The 17,858-nt window shown below is 42.9% G+C and overlaps 1 protein-coding gene across 1 annotated transcript in view; it reads left to right on the forward strand.

Annotated features, from left to right (window-relative positions):
• Positions 1-12,029: 12,029 nt before the first annotated feature.
• Positions 12,030-17,858, forward strand: part of syngr2b (synaptogyrin 2b) — a 30,862-nt gene continuing 25,033 nt past the window's right edge. The window contains exon 1 of the mRNA XM_052033162.1: positions 12,030-12,731. Coding sequence (XP_051889122.1) covers positions 12,633-12,731 — 99 coding nt within the window. The 5' untranslated portion in view covers positions 12,030-12,632. The remainder of the gene's footprint in view (positions 12,732-17,858) is intronic.

Raw genomic sequence — 17,858 nt, forward strand, 5'->3', positions numbered from 1 at the left:
AGTCAATGGAGGGGAGAATGGTTTTGGTGATGGACTGGGTCCCATCGTCAGAAGGACTAGAGTGATACAAGAAGGTCACTCACCACCACTTTCTTGCAGGATCCCTGCTGGTGTTATTAGTCACTTTTTATTGCCCTAGAGTTGACAAATAAAATTGGTTAACTGCCAAGATAAATTTGGCAGTAAACCAACCTATAAGTTTCAAAAGCTGTTGAAACTATTAGCCAGTATTATTTCATTTGAGCATTGGTCAGAATGATGCAAGCGCTTGTTTGTTTATTACTGGTAAAAGTAGTTGATTACCAGGGGTTTAAAAAGTGGGGAGGAGGGGAGGGGGGGGGGGGGGAAACACTGACCATAACAATGAATCTGTCTCTGGAATGAAAATATGCACATGTTGGAAATCTGAAAGAAAAGCAGAAAATGCTAGAAAAACTCGGCTGGTCGGGTAGCATCTGAAAAGAAACAGTCAATATTTCAGGTCTGCAACCTCTTGGAATGGGAGAGTTGCCAGTAATTTTCAGCAGGAGAGAATATTGGGGAGGATGTGTTGAACAAAGGGAGTGTCTGTGAGGATGAGTTAAAATGGCTTAATGTGGACAGTTATCAGAACATTAAGATTCTAGGTGTGTGTGAAGAGTTGTTAATGGCAAGGTGCTGGGACCCGCTTCACAGGTCAGACCTATGCACGTAGGATATAAAAAAAATTGAGCCAAAGTAATATAAAAATAGAAAATTGGGGGGGAAAATACTGGAAAAAATTTAGCGGGTCAGGCAGCATCTGTGGAAAGAGAAATGGTTAACGTTTGAGATGACAAATCTTTCATCAGACTTGAGAAGGAGAGAAACAAGTTAGTCTGGGAGCAAGATGTGGGTGAAACCAAGGGAATTTCCCTGATAAAGTAGAGACATGTGGCAGATGGGACAAGGTATTATGTTTGTGTAATTTGTTGCTGATGTGGTTCCAGCATCCTAGGACGTTTCAGCGGAACCAAGGGATTAACTGTTGTATCTTGATTAACTTGCCTAGAAAACAAACGATGTAAATGAAAGACAATGATTGGTTTGCAAAATGGTTTGCATTCCATTTCCTATCTTGTGCACCAATGTATTACTCAGGTCATTCAAGAGAATTCATTGTTTACAACATACTAACAACTTTATTTGACAAATCCTCTTTGAACGACTGTCCTGCAGGTATTGGTTCACTTGATGTATGAGCTAAGATGGTGAGTGAGGCTTTTCTTGATATAATGAGGCTCTGCAACTGACCTTTTTCTGGCTTTTTCCATTCCTGTGGATTGAGAACAGGGAACCTTAGCTGCTCTACCTTCCAGTCACCAGCTTGAGTTAAGGCCATCTATAGTACCTGATGTTCCTTGGCCACAAAAATCTTTGTTTTCTAACTTTTCCTAGTTCTGAAGTATGGCCAAAAAGTATTAACATTTTCTCTCTACCCCAGTTGCTACCTGAAATGCCAATACAGTTTTAAAAAGTCCAATAATCTACTATTCAATTGTTTGGAAATCCTGATGGCTCTGTATCAGGCACACTAGTGCCCTAGGTTCCCTCACTCCCTTTGATACACTAGGGCCCCAGTTCCCATGCTCCCTTTTATATATAAAAAATAATTAAAACTGTGTTGGAGTACTAGTTAGAATAACATTCAACAGTCCAGAAAAATCTGTCAGTCTGACACCAGCAAAGTCCTGTTCATGCTGGATTGATGTAATTTTTATTTCCAGGATTTTTTGTTAGTATTTCAAACTTCCAGAACCTATAGTTTTATTTGCTTTACAATGGAATTACTTTGCTCAGTCTGGAGCTGATAGAGGAAGTACACCTAGAGGTAATGGGGGAATAGGACAGTATGAGATAGGTTATGGGCAGTGGTGTTTTGAATGAACTAAAGTTTATGGAGGATGAAAGAGAAAAAAGACTTGTGTTATATAGCTAGTTTGATGACATCTGTGTCCAAAAGCATTTCACAGTCAAGGAAGTACTTTTTAAAGTATAGTCACCACTATAAAGTAGGAATTGTGTTGGCCAGTATATGCGAAGCAAGCTCTCAAACAACGAAATGATGTTATGGCCACAAGAAGTAGGACATTCAGTCCCTTGAACCTGCTGCACCATTCAATATGATCATGGCTGATCCAATATTCAAATCCACTTTCCTGCCTTTTTTGCCCATAACTCTTGATTCCTTTGCTGATTATAAATCTATGTCAGCCTTAAATATTGCTATGATGATTTATTTTTATAATGTGGATTGAGGGCTAAATATTGACCAGAACAGAGAGATACCTCCACTGCTGTTCATAATGTTGTCTTGGGCTCATGTACATCTGTCTGAGGAAGGAAATGAATCCTTATCTAAAACACACCACCTTCAGTGGTGCAGTTCTTCATAAGTACTGCATTGGTGTGCCAGCCTAAATTTTTGAATTTCAGTCTCTGGGGTGGGTCTTAAACCCACAACCTGCTGATGCAGAGGCAAAAGTGTTGCCTGCTAAATGATACCACCAAGGGTGGAAATTGGAAGGCTGGCCAGGAGTGCTTTGGAATAGTTAAATCTAGAGTTAACGAATGAAATGGAAGAGGGTTTCAGCGGCAGATAAGCTCAGGGTCAGGTGGTGTTACAGAGGTTGCATATTTCTGGGCCTGTCTCAGCCTCTATCAGTTGCAAGGAAAAGGGATGGAGGTTGGGAAGTGGAGCTGGTGGTGGAGACCTAAGATGGCGGTGACCTAAGATGGTGGTTTTGGTCTTCCCTCTATTTAGTTGGAAGAAATTGCTGTTCAATCAAACGACAGGACAAACTGGAGACAATGAAGGAGTCAAGGTAGGTGGGGGAGACCACGAGTAAACATTGCACATTATGTGTGATGCAATGAGTATCTTTATTTTCTTTCACAGGGATCACTTGGACTACCTTCAACATTTTTCTCCAGTAGAATTGGGTGGATGCCAAGCCTGTTTCTCTCACCCTGCACATCTGGACTTATCAGATCTTTGCAGATATTATCCTATTACCGAACCATCACCAAGAGCCAACGGTTTTTTTCTCTCTTCAGGAACCTGAACTACACAGAGGACAAAGAAAACAACCAGCATAATCTTAAACGTAAAGAACAAAAAAATGGGGACGGTGGTGGCTTTCGGGTAGATTACAAACCTCTCCCAATTCCCCCTACCTGGTGCTGTATGAAAGGATGCCACAACTGTGTATGGATTTCATATGCAGAAGAAATGACAGACTACTACCAGGATTCAGGACTGAAAGCCTTAAAGGTTATTGACGAACAAGTTGATGATGAAAATCTGAAGGCATTTATTAAAATGGAAATAAAATTAAGACAGAAAAATTAACCAAGTATCAGAGCATTTTAAGCATATTTTTCAGCAATTTTTATTTGAATCCCTCTAAAAGTAGAGTGAGGTGAGGAAGTTGCTCTCTGGTGGGTGGTAAGATGTATAGAAGTGAAAAAGCGCTGCCAATGTTGGAAAAATGAAATTTAAAAACAATGCTAGAAACACAAGGATGACAGGCAATATCTGTGGGAAGGGAAAGAATTACTGTAATGTTGAACTGGGAAAGAGAAAAAGAAGTAAACTTAAAGTTGCAGAGAGGATATGATTGAGGTATTTAAAATGATGAGGGGTATGGATCAGGTAGACTGCAGGAATCTTTTCCCCTTAACAGGGGAAGAAAACTTGAGGACATAGATTTAGAGTAATGGGGAAGAGATTGAGGGGATCTGGGGAGAACCTTTTTTCACCTAAAGAATGGCAGGTGCCTGAAATGCACTGCCTGAGAGAGTGGTGGAAGCAGAGGCACTGACAGCATTTAAGAGGTGTCTAGATGAGCACTTGAATTGCCAAGACATTGAAGGCTTTGGGCCAAGTGCTAGAAGATGGGATTAATACAATGGGTGGGCACATGATAGGCTGAATGGCCTGTTTCCGTGCTGTATGGTTCTGGGAAGTGATGGATAGGACAAAAGGGGAGTGGTGCCAGAGTTTTTGATAAGCTGTTAATGAAGCCATCTGGTTGGTGTATTGAGCAAAGTTAAACAGAGAGAGGAAACAAACAGATATGTAAGAACTGTAAATACAAGTCAGAGCTATTAGAAATGCTGAGTAGTTTAGACAGTTTCAGTAGAAATAGTAAAACTGAATGAATATCACAGATAGCATGCTGCAGAACTAGCTAGTTCTGATACAGAGAAAGAGTTACCTAAAATTACATTCGATAATGAACAGACTTCACTGGGTTCAATGTTCTTTTCTCCTTTGTATTTGTGAATCAGCTGAGTCTATCCTGAAATCACTCCACAGAATGATTGGTCAGGATGCACTGATTAAGACGAGAAACTGCTGAGATCATTGCACTCTGATTTGTTGCTTATTCCCTCATGAATACTCCAATGAAGGAGAAGTAGCGGTAAAGTATCAATAACAAAAATACATTATACTGGACACCAGTTTTGTCAACTTGTACACAAATTGCAGATCTGGTCAGTTACTCCCTTGCACAGCAATTCCCTCCCCCCCCACCACCACCACCACCACCAACCAATTTTCCCAGACATTGGACAATTGTTGTTCCGGTTTTCCTACTATGCTTTGACCCATTGTCCAATCTGACTGAATGACTTCACAGAACAAGGAGAAACTAGCTGTCAAACTTCTAATTGCACAAATGTACTTTCAATTGTTGTTTGTACTATTAAATTCAATTTTCCTTCATCTATATTAAATGCCAGGTTTTATTAACCTGAAATGAATACTAAATAAGACTTCACCAGAAACCAGTAGCTGAGATCATTTATCGAATGGATTACAATGAGAAGGGTAGTGAGAATCAGGTTTATTATCACTGACATATGTCGTGAAATTTGTTGTTTTGTGGCAGCAGTACAATGCAAGACATTAAAAATTACTATGTTACTAAATAAATAAATAGTGCAAGAGAGGAATAACGAGGTAGTGTTCATGGACTATTCAGAAATCTGACGGCAGAGGGGAAGAAGCTGTTCCTTAAGAATGTTGAGTGTGGGTCTTCAGGCTCCTGTACCACCTCCCTAATGAGAAGAGGGCAAGTCCTAGATGGTGAGGTTTCTTAATGACAGAAGCTGCCTTCTTGAGGCACTGCTTCTTGAAGATGTCCTTGATGGTGGGGAGAGGTGTGCCCATGATGGAGTTGGCAGAGTCTACAATCCTTTGCAGCCTCTTTCAATCCTGCACATTGGAGCCTCCATAACAAGCAGTGATGCTCTCCACTGTACAACTGTAGAAATTTTCAAGAGTCTTTGGTGACATACAAAATCCCCTCAAACCCCTAATGAGGTAGAGCTGCTGGCGTGCCTTCTTCGTGATTGCGTTAATGTGTTGGGCGCAGGATAGATCCTCTGAGGTGGTGGCGCCCAGGAATTTGAAGCTGCTCACCCTTTCCACCCCTGACCCCTCAATGAAGACTGGTGCGTGTTTTCCCGACTTCCCCTTCCTAAGGTCCACAATTAATTCCTTGGTCTTGCTGACGTTGAGTGCGAGGTTGTTGTGATACCACTCAACCAGCCTATCTAACTCACTCCTGTACGCCGCCTCGTCACCATCTGAGATCCTGCCAACAACAGTGGTGTCAGCTACGAATTTATAGATGGCATTTGAGCTGTGCCTAGCCACACAGTCATGAGTGCAGAGAGAGTAGACTAGTGGGCTAAGCACACATCCTTGAGGTGTCCATGTTGATTGTCAGCAAGGAGATGTTATTACCGATCTGCACTGACTGTGGTCTCCCGATAAGGAAGTCGAGGATCCAGTTGCAGAGGGAGGTACAGACGCCCAGGTTTTGAAGCTTGTTGATTAGTACTGAGGGAATGATGGTGTTGAAGGCCGAGCTGTAATCGATAAATGGCAGCCTGACTTATGTTTTGCTGTTGTCTACGTGCTCCAAAATCGAGTGTAGAGCCAGTGAGATTGCATCTGCTGTAGACCCGTTGTGGCGGTAGGCAAAGTTAAGTGGGTCCAGGTCCTTGCTCAGGCAGGAATTGATTCTAGCCATAACCAATCTCTCAAAGCACTTCATCACAGTAGATGTGAGTGCTACTGGGCAATAGTCATTGAGGCAGCTCACCCTACTCTTCTTTTAAAGATTGATGCCCTTTTGAAGCAGGTGGGAACCTCCAACTACAGCAGCGAGAGGTTGAAGGTTTCCTTGAACACTCCAGCCAGTTGGTTGGCACAGATTTTCAGTACCCTACCAGGTACACCGTCGGGGCCTGACGCCTTGCGAGGGTTCACCTTTTTGAAGGATGTTCTGACGTCGGCCTCTGAGACAGAGATCACAGGGTCGCCAGATGCTGTGGGGATTCACACAGTACGTAACGGCAGCAGCTCTGGTTTACTCGACTTCCCTGTTGGCAGTGACATTTTCTGAGATTCGAGTTTAAAGGAATATGTCAGTGGATACTTATTAAATATTGAAAGAAAATTCTTTATCTTCCAAGCCAGAGCACATCAATTAATACTGCATTAGAAATTCAATTAGTAGCTTAAATAAAGTGTTTAAGTAAACACTGAGAAGAAAACTTAACTGCTGCTAAAGTGGACCATCAGGATCAGCTGCATTTGGAGTACTGTGAATAGAATAATTAATGTAGTTACAATAGTTACAAGCAATCATGGTGCTACATAGAATCTGAGAATTAAGCCTAAATTTAAAGTCAAATAAAATGATAGATGGCTTATGTATGTAACTTTGAGGAAGCAAGGTTTAAGTTGAAGTCCAAAAATAATTGCTTCAGCTTTACTAACTTGATTTGGATGTAATCATGGTTCATCCTCCTGGTCAATCTTTGCTCTGGGTCAACATCTGCAAGGCCAACATATTCTCCTTGAGAGTTCAGTACCTGAAATTTAATGCAATATAAAGACGAATAGGTTGATGGTGGGGAGAAAATTGACTGCAAATTTTGTTGGGAGGGAATGAACTGCATAATGGATGAGAGGAATGCATTATCAATCACACACTGGAAAGGGATCAAGGTGGACAGACACCAGAGTCACAGAGGATGTCTCGTACTTTTGCTCGGATCAATTAATAGTTATTTGAAAGGCAGAAGCCAGACAACAGGGATTCAAAGAGAAACTGTAAGGATCTGGGAGCCAAAGGCACACATATAAATAAAGAAAGAAAAGTGAAGTTGGAGATGGGCTTGGTAGTTGAAGAGATTGGTTGGATCAAGATTCCAAAGAGTCAACCAGAGAAAAGGCAGGAACCATCAGAGTCAGCTGCATTAGTGGACTCGCTCTTGAGAATGAAGAAGTTGATGAGTTCCTTGCATTTGGCCTGCTTGTGCTGCAGGAGGTGGATTTTGACACCAATTTGATCAGAATTGCATTGAATATATCTGTGGCTTTTTACATGCAACTTGACAGGACCTATTACCTGTGTATTAATGATGGGCCTTTTACTTCAATGCCTCAATATTACTCAGGACCACATCAAGTGCCTTGAATGTGAGAACCAGGCTGCATCAATTTTTTGCCCGTTACTTCACTGCCTCTTAGAACTTGCTAAGATTCCTCAAAACAGGCTGAAAGACATTTCAACTAAATAATGAGTTATTTTGTGATCTATTTAGTTAAATACCTCCTCAATCAAAGCTGAAGTGACCTTAGTATTTTATGGTGCACTTTCTGCATTCAGAAATGTTCACTGTCTCTGGGTGTAAAATGGAAATAGAAAATAGAGAATTGATAATTGCATTCTTTAAGTCAAAAATGTAACTGCATTTGGAGTACTGTGAATAGAACAATTAATGTAGTTACAATAAGATACAGAGGGTGGGGTAGATCTGAAAAGATAGGGGAAATATTTCCAATGGATATTTGTACATAATTGAAGTACAAGATCCTTCAAGCTCCAGGCAAGACCTTTATGAACGTTATCTTCCTTCCCTTCAGTGAGAGGGCTTTCACACATTCAGGCTGGCTCAATGTTCTTACTACACAATGATTCAGTTTTTAATGACTAACGGAAAATTCCACCATATCACTGTACCTTTTCTCTTTCCCTCCCCTCCTCCTCTGCTTCTTAGAAGTTGTGTACCTCTTAACTTATCCAGTTCTCATGGAAGTTGATTGATTGGAAACACCAACACTGTTTTTCTCCACAGATGCCACCAGACCTGAATATTTCCAGTATCCGCAGTATTTTGCTTTTGAGTTTCTTTTGAAAGTGCAGTGACTTGTTTTGTCAAATGTGTAAATGTGTCAGTTCCCACTATGAGCAATGAAGTGAGTGATGAAATCATCTGTTTTGAAGGATGGATAAATTTTGGCAAGGATAACTCCCTTGTAATTCTTCACGTAGTGCCAAGAGACATTTGACCAGGGAGACTGGTCCTCGGTTTAACAGATCATTCAAAAGATGCACCACAAACAAGCACTCCCTACTGCATGTATGTATATAAATTTATTGATACCGATGTAAATATTTGAGTAATGTTTTAACTCTTGATCTATTGATGCAGAAATTGATGTAGAAACTACTACCGCGAATCTAAGTCTAATTGTCATCAATGATTCCTTCCACAGTTGGGCATGAACAACTTTTTCCGATTCTGATTAAAGGTCATTGACCTGAAATGTTAATTCTGTTTCTCTCTATGCAGTCACAGAGTCCTCTGTTGAGTATTTCTGTCACCTGAATTTCAGTAGTAGAGTTGCAGTATACAGATGACATGTGCTCAGAGGCTAAGCTTCAGGGTATTATTGACTAGTTCACTAGGAACACAAGCGGATGGGCCTTGCACTCAAATCCATGAAACAAAGCTCTTTTAGTCGCTTGTCCCACTGTACAACATTCTCCAACAATAAAGTTCGTGGGAAGACACTGGACAACATGACACTTCCCACATCTCAAGAGCTACCACTCAACAAAGGCAGACATCAATGATGAAATTCATCACCGCCAGCACAATTGGTCAATTGAGGAAATATGTGTCGAAAATCAAGATCTCAGACCTCACATAAAACTAGTGGTCTACTAGGCAACAGTGATTCCTGCCCTCCTATAACTTTTTGAGACCTGAACTACCTAGAGCAGGCACTTCAAGGCACAGGAAAGATACCACCAGCACTGTCTCCATAAAACCTTACAAATCCTTTGGCAGCATAAGTAAACCAAAGTAAGTGTCCTCTCCTAGACCAACATCCCAGTATTAAAGTACTGGCTACACTTGGCCACCTCCGTTGGGGAAGCCACATTGTTCACATACGCAATGCCTCTATTCAGAGTTGTCATGGGAAGAGGCACCAGGTGGACAGAGGAAAAGATTCTATGATGCCCTCTAAGCCTCCACTGACCTTAGGAAATCCCTGGCTCACAATGCTCAAAATGGAGAAGCAGCATTCAGAATGGTATTGAAAACCTTGAGGCCGTGCATCAGGAGCCGTACATTAACGGTGGAAGGAGCAGACTTTGCTCGCCACCCAACCACCTCCATCCGTGGAAGAGTGCATTTCCAACGTTGGCCTCATCAACCACTTCAGAACCTGCAAAACTGGACTGGAGGTAAATCATCCTCAATCACTAGGGCCCATCTCGGGAGGAGGATATCTGTATTGATTCCTCTTTAATTACAAGTGTAGTCAAGATCTTCTACAAAAAGAAATGTATTTGTTTATAGTAAAATAATTACATCAAACTCAGGAAGACAAGCATGTTACAAGCTGAGGTGCAGGGGTGACAACTGAACTTTATGCAAGTCAGTACACAGATACAGTTTTGGATATCAAGTTGGCAGACAGTAGAAGTGAAAGTGTGCAGTCTTAGTGATGGTAAGAATATGAAATCCAGAACTCAGTCAACTTTCTGACATCAAGCTCCTTCTCGACTATAGAAGATTTTGTTCTGACGTTTACTCATTATTATAAAAAATGTACCTATTAGATATTCTCTAAATGTTTAAGTAACAATCTGCCATTCATTGCTACGTTAGCTGCAAGGGAGAATGTTTTAAGGGAGATTTAATGAAAGTGTTTAAGACCAAGATATCTGAATTAAGTAGATAGGGAGAAACTTCCCATAGGCGGGGGGGCCAGAAACCAGAAGAACCAGGTTTAAGCTAATTGCAACAGAAATCCATAGAACAGCAGTTTCTTTTTGAACGAGAGGGAATAATAATGACATGACTGTTCTACTCTGCTTCTGCTCTTTGGTACTGCAACATGACTAGATCAGGCATTTCCACCCCAGACTTGTAATGAACTGTAATGGAGAGACAGATGAAGCAGATTCAATAGTGACTTTCAAAAGAGAGTTATTGAACTGTATATCCTGACAGAGGAAAATAAATCACAGTTATGGAGAAGGAACGGGGTGTGACAATAAATAGGCAGTTTTTTCATAAAATCAAGTAGGAACAATGGTCTTCTTCCATGCCATGTCATTTTATGATTCTGTCTACCCTCTTCACACTCAGAGGGAATTTGAATTAGATTTTGTTTCTAACCCAGTGAACACCCCAATGTTCCTGTGACTTTTGAGGAATTAGATAAAGTAGAATTCAAGAGGAGATGGAAGATACCCCATAAGCTAACAGAAAGACAAGCTGCAAAAATACCCTTTTAAATGAGCACTCAAATCCTACAATGTTGTAATACCATGTGGTTAAATGTTGGAACAAATGCTAGAAATCTGAAGAGAGTAAATGTTGTATGTACTCCTGTCAGATGGCAGAGACATTTTAAAAATAAAAAAACTACAGGTGTTGGAAATTTGAAATAGAAACAGGAAATGGTGGAAATGCTCAGCAGGCCAGGCAGCATCTGTGGAGGGAGGAAAACAGCCATAAACGTTTCATGAAGAAGCCTCTTTTGTCAGAACTGGGAAAGAGAAAATAAGTTGATTTTTTAAGTTGCAGAGATGGGGTGGATAGGACAAAGCAAATATCCCTGATAGGGTTGCCATGGGGAAAAGTTACAGAGGTCATCAAGTCAGTGGGATAATGTGTAGCTCGTAGGAGAAAGTGAACCAAAGCTATGAAATAAAGGCAGATAAAAGTTGCCAAAAGCCAGGCAGTAGATCATGCCCAGCAGGTCAGGCTGTGCCAGTGGAAAGGGAACTGAGCCAATGTCACACATGGATGACTTGCAGCAGAAATGGCCAGTTCTTATACAATCAGAAAGCGAGTTACCCAAAAGGGTGCCACGTACCTAGATGGCCGATGTTCCTCAAGCTTACGTTGGGCATCATTATTAGTAGAGCAGGAAGCCACACACAGATAGGTCAGAATGAGATGGGGATGGAGAATTAGAGAAACATTTCATTGGAATGAAAGGTCATTGATCTGAAATGTTAACTTTGTTTCTCTCTGGGAAACTGCTGAAGTACTCTTCCTCTTCTGAGTGGACATAGAACAATTAAAAATAAAATTCTAACGCAGGGAGGTATTTAAAGAATAGGAAGGTTGTCGACAATCGGGGTTAACAGCAGATTCACAAAATAACTTACTCCTATAAACCGCTGCAAACACAAAGTGCCCTGTTTCTGTCCTCCCAAGGGTGCCTGTCGCTATTTTAGAGTTCCAGCACCCAAAGATTGAAAAGGAGGTTTGCAACATTGGTTCCTTTGTATTCAGGGCCATTGTTTGAAAAAAAAGTATCAAATACTTCGAGCAACAAACAATCAGCTGGAGGCACAGGTTGAGCAGCATGGGGGGGGGGGGGGGGGGGGAACGGTCGACGTCTCAGGTCGAAACCCTGCATTAGGACCCCTTTCCCACCTTTTCTTCCACTAACTCCACATTATCTGATTGACTGCATTACCTTCACAGCTTTTGGCCAAGGACACCCCCTACCCCTTTCCTGACCCCCCCCCCCCAATCCTTTCCTGACCCCCAATCCCTGACCCCCCCATCCTTTCTGGCCACCCCTCCCAATCCTTCCCCCCCCCCATAATCCTTTCTATTCCCCCCATCCACTTTCTTTGCAACTTAATTCCCCCACCCCCCGATGCTGCTCGACCCGCTGAGTTCCTCCAGCAGATTGTGCGTTGCTCCAGATCTGCAGTCTCCCTCGTGTCATCACTAGAAATATACAACAAACTTTGAAATAACGTTCGGAGTGTTTCGTTAAATCCAGTCATGACTCTGATCTCTTCCTCCACTTGGGGTTTCTGTTTTGCTGGTATTTCCAACCCCATTCTCGCCGCCCCTCCTCCTGTGTCGTCGTTCACCAGTTTTCGCCCAGTTGCTACAAACTTCGTTCGTGAGCTGCTGCTTGGAAGCGTTCTGCTTCGCAGAGTGGCGAGCAGTAGACACACACACGCTCCCAACCAAGCGGAATAGCTCGGCTCTGCCATTTCTACTGGTCTTGTTGACTGTTTACTCTGGTTCAGGTGCTGTCACATGATGTTCTGACCCTTTCGTGCTCTCGCTCTCTCTCTCTCTCTCTCCAACTCGCTCAGTGCACTGACGTGTCCCGTGAGATTGCAGTGCGATCCGGGAACTGCGAACAGGGGGGTTTATTTGCAGTCCTCGGCTCGGCGGCTTGCGTTTCTTCCCCTCGTCCCCCACCTCTACACAAACGAGGAAAGAAGGAAATCCTTCCTACAGCGAACGAGATGGAAGGGAACGCGTACGGCGCAGCCATGGCGGGCGGGGCGTTTGATCTGAAGAACTTCTTCCAGCAGCCGTATGTTATCGCTCGGATCTTAAGCTGGGTGAGTGGGAGAGAGGCGGTGACCGGTGCATTGGGGTTCTGTGGTTGAAGTGGCTCAGGCTACGTCAATTTCAGGAAAAGTTGGCACGGATCCTCATGTTTAGGAAGTGAAATGACCTCTGCCAAGTTTCAAGTTACTGTGCAAAACTTCACATTACTCTGCAAAAAGCATGGCCAGAGTTGGTTACGGTCACTTGTTTGTTTTACACCGCTTCTTTCACTATCCTTTGCGCCCAGGCCCCGGCGTAGGGCGAATATCCGCGTTTCTCCAATAGCTTCTACATTGATTGACGCTGGGTAATCACATGTCCCAGTATCAACTTTACGTCCGGGGAGGGAGGAAGTAAGGATGTTGATGCGAGGAGGAGAAAGAATTCGAGCTGCCTCCTTGCAAACATTCCGTCTTGGGTTATTGATAGGTAAAAGGGAGGGAGAGACAGGGATGGGGTGAATTCTGTACTGAGCACTTCCCTACCCGGTTGCACTGGGACTGCAGAGCAGGGCAAGGGACTTGGGCTCCTTCCCACTGAATGATTCAATTCCGCCACCGCCCTCCCCATTTACATGACGCTAATTAGAGGCTTTAATTTAAAAACCATCACACAGAAAAACGACTTTTTGTTTTTGTTTCGCAAGTCGTGTTTCTCATCTTGTAGGTGGGGTATGAAGTTCTCTATTTGTAGTGGTAAAGGCACCAAGGTGTGTGGAGAGAAGGCGGGACTGTGGTGCGTTGGTGGAGCAGCCTCCAACTGCCTGCTCCTCCCGTTTTCCGTGCTTAAGAAACTGTGGCCTGGTTCTGGATGATAACTTTCATTTGTATAGCGCCTTTAACTGGAGTTACACGGCTGTCGAACAATACGACACGTTTTATGAGACATTTTTGTAGGGAGGGGAGGGTTCTATTGTTTAGGATCATACGACCTGGCCTCTATAAACTTCAGCAGAATGTTGTGTCCCGCCTTGTTTTTTTTTGGTGGGGGGGGGGGCGGCTTGTGTTGTCTATGTTGGTTTATGTGATCATGTGTCAGTTTAGGATCCGGAGGATTTTTAACCCACACTTCCTTATAGACTGGAGCACTTGCATTTCCCAACTTGACTTTGCTTGTACAAGCCCAGCACTGTATATTTTCCTCTGGCTTTGGTAGACAGTGGGATTACAGCACACGAATGGCCTGCATTAGTCAGGAACTTGCCTTAATAGATATCAGACTCCAAAATTATGTCTGGTATTAACAGCCAGTTTCTTATTGTAAGTGCAACCCAGTGAATGTTTATCCCTTTTGTACGGTTGTTTCTAGTTTATTATTTTTATAAATTTCTCCTTGGTGATTAGCACTTGCCATAAGTAATCTGATTACACAGTGCCCAGTGTGTGCAGTAGTCGAGGGGACTTTGAGTCCAGTCTTTAGATTTCCATGCCTCCTTCACACTGCCCCACCACAGCGGGGAAAAACTGCAGGGTAGGATGGATTAATAATAAAAAAAAAGGTAAAACCATCAGTTGTAGATCTGAAACAAGCAAGGGCTGGTAGTATGCAGCAGAGAAAGCTCAATATCTTGTTCATCTTCTACCAGAATGCATTGCTACCTCACTCTTTTGGTACTTTCTCACTGGGCTGTTGTCCTTCACTTCTGTGCCGCTGGGAAGTGACTAATTTAGTCCTGCACCCTTCACTAAACTTTGATTCCAGTTTTGAGAGGAATTGTGGTGACATTCTGCCACATTTAGTAACCATTAGGGCCTTAATTTTCAAGGTATGTGAGGAGAAATCCAAGCTTGTTCACCGCCTCTGGTGTCCACGTATAAACATCAGTTAATTCCTCATGGACTCGACCCTTCCCACCTCTGCGTCTCTGTAATCACCAGCTGTGAACCTTCTCTCCCCTCCTTTCTCAACCCTCTCAGCACCCCACTCACAAATGGACTCCGGATGGGCAAAAACTGCAGTTGTAGTGGATAGGTACTTGATCAGCACAGATGTTGGGGCCTATCTCCATGCTGTATGGTTCCACATCTCTCCATGACTCAGTTTGGTGGCAATGTATTAGCCTATAACCACATCTCTAAAATGAACCTGGTGAAACAGAAACATGAATATAGGTCATACCTTGGTTCTTCTATCTCACCTCCCTGCTGATGAATAGTACTGACTTCTATACTGGGTACATGTCCAAGCTGAGCTCAGTTTTGTTTTAAGAATGCCACCCACGCATGCAATAATTGGCTTTCACTTTTATGATATTGCAATAACTGGAAACGATTAGTCTGAGCTGAAGCAAATATTCCAACTGTCACGAGGAGTGGTTCTGTAGTGGTCCTGAAGAATTGTTAAAACAAGATGGCACTTGAAGTTTATCAAATTTTTGAAACAAAGTGTGTCGTGGAGAGATTGCGTTGAGAACAGGAAGGGAGTGTTTCCTGTCATAACGAATTTTCCATACACACATGGTTCTTCAAGGATTTTCAGTCTCTGATAAAAAACTGTAATGTTAATTTTTGTTCACATTGTAAAGGGTCTTGTAGCAACTCAGTATCATCAGTGCTCCTGTTTGGCTTGATTGTTCAATCCAAGAGATGTTCAATTCAAGTCCCATTCCAGGGATGAGCACAGAATTCCATGCTCCAGTCATCACTGAGGGTTCGCTGCACTGTTGTGTTCCAGGGAGATGTTGAACTGAGGCCTCAGCAGGCTCTGTCAGGTGAACATAAAGCAGGGGAGTATCCACATTCACCCCTCCTCATTCTCTGCAGCTTCAGACATGTTCAGTTTCCAAGTTCTTTCAGTTTCTATTAAAGGTCATTGAGTTGAAATGTTAACTCTGTTTCTCCATCTCCAAGTGCCGCTGGCCTGTTTGAGTGTTTCTAGCATTCTGTTTGATCGTGGTTTTCCAAGTGCCCTGGTTGATATTTATTCCTCAGCCAACGTAAATAAAGCTGATCCTATTCAAATTGGTGTTTGTGGGACCTGGTGTGTAAAAGTAAATGTCACGTTTCTTCCATCGTGGCTGTGGTTACACTTTAGGAGTGTGTGATATTGTGAAGCATTTGTGGTGCTATGCAAATACAAATGTTTTCTTTACGTGGATGGGATCTTGCCTTGTGTCACACGGTGAATGCAGTGAGGGCCATGCTCTAACTGGGCCTCTTCCTGCCAATTTGCCCCTCTCTGCTTCTGAAGGCAATGATTCACCTGGGGTTTCTCTTAATACCCCTCTGATGCTTCACCCTGGGGCTTCTGTTAACACCCCTCCAACACTTCATCTAAGTAGTGAATTATTACTGAACTCTGAGGAGTGAGAAGTAATTGTCCTCTCTCGTTTTGCCCTGTTTCGGTTATCAACTACAACGTTCTTTGATATCTGACCTAAAACATTGTGCATTTTCTCCAAAGCCAGCCACTCTTTCAGATACCACAACTCTCGAGCTCCAGTTCCTTCCTGAACATATTCACCTCAGCATTTCCCCTCAAGATACACTGTAGAACATACCGTGTTATCAAAGCTCACGTTTATCTGCCCTAATGTGTTTCTGCATGATAATGCCATGGGAAACCCTTCAAGTACGTTAATGAGGCTCAATGAATTACAGGTGTGCCCAGCGTTCCGGCAGTTTGGGTAATGGAAATTCACCCTTACAGAATTCGCAAATCACTTCCACAAAAATCTGGGATACTGAATAAAAATTCGGTTTACGAAATTCATGTAGAAAAAAACGTAAATAAACGCAGTTTATTTTTTTTCAAGCATGCATTTCCTGATGCATGTGCAGATGACACAGCTTCAAGTTACCAAAAATTGCAAGACAAACAGTTTGCTGGGAAGGCATTCCCCCACCTCCCCCCTCCCCCCCACAATGTGAGGGTCACCTGTATTGTGTTGGCTGCCCTCCATTTGTGACCGAGGGACAGTGGTATCAGGAGAAGAATGAAGGAAGGAAGGGTGGTTGGCAAGGAAGACCACAGGCCCTATTTCACCCCTACCCCCACACCATCACCAACCAGCTAAACAGCCAAAAAAATAAATAATTTGAGGTTGTGGACAGAGGCACACAAGTTAACCCCATAAATATAAGGACAAGTGCTATCACACCTCGTGCTTGGGGATGTGAATGTTATTTAACCATTATCCGCTCTCTGTCCAGGCTCATTGCGTTTGGTTGCAGCCTCCTCATTTCCGTCCTAGTTGAGATCTGCTATCTCAATGTAACACAAGAAGTCAGAGCGGGAGTAGGCCACCAGGGCCTTCAAGCCTGCCCTGTCGTTCGGTGTGATCATGGCTGATCTACACTGGCCTTGTCTCCTCTTCTGTGCTAGTTCCCTCCATTGCCCTCAATTCCCTGATCATTCTTTCAAAAATTTATCTACTTACACCTTGGGTATTGAAGCTGGTTGTAGCTAAACTAGTTTGACTTGGTATTGAACTTGTGATATCTTTCTCTGAAGGGAATGCACTCACTCAGTCCAGTGCCTAGGCAAATTTATCATGAATGCATTCAACCATCAGCGGGAGCACCTTATTGGCTCTGTTGTAATGTTAACTCTTCTCCCACTGCTGCGCTTGCCTCTGCAAGCCACTAAGGACTCTCACCATCTGGGATGTGCCCTCTTCTCGTTACTACCATCAGGGAGGAGGTACGGGAACCTGAAGACCCACGCTCAATGATTTTAGAAATGGCTTCTTCCCCTCTGCCATCGTCCACGAACCCATGAATACTACCTCGTAATTCTCTTTTTTTGCACTATTTGTTTTTGTAATTTGTAGTAATTTTTATGTCTCTGCACTGTACTGCTGCTGCAGAACAACAAATTTCACGTCATAGAAATCAGTGATAATAAATCTAATTCTGCCGTGTTATGTGAAGTTGACCTCTACAGTGTAACACAGGAAGAGAGGGAACTATGTGTTGCTGGGTGTCAGTGGGCACCACGAGTAATGGCAGCAACATTACGCTCTGCTGTGAGAGTGCTTTTCCTTTTGAGCCATAACTTTGTTCTTTTCATGGAGTTTAAGTGTGTTGGGAATGCGGATAATTTTTAAAAAGTTTTTATTTCCTCCATTCCTAGACATTTGCAGTGGCCTCTTGCAGTGCAACCAACGTCATTAAGTGTGAGAGCAGAGTAACGTCATT

This window comes from Pristis pectinata, chromosome 18, assembly GCF_009764475.1.
Source record: "Pristis pectinata isolate sPriPec2 chromosome 18, sPriPec2.1.pri, whole genome shotgun sequence".
In the NCBI taxonomy this organism is placed as follows: domain Eukaryota; kingdom Metazoa; phylum Chordata; class Chondrichthyes; order Rhinopristiformes; family Pristidae; genus Pristis; species Pristis pectinata.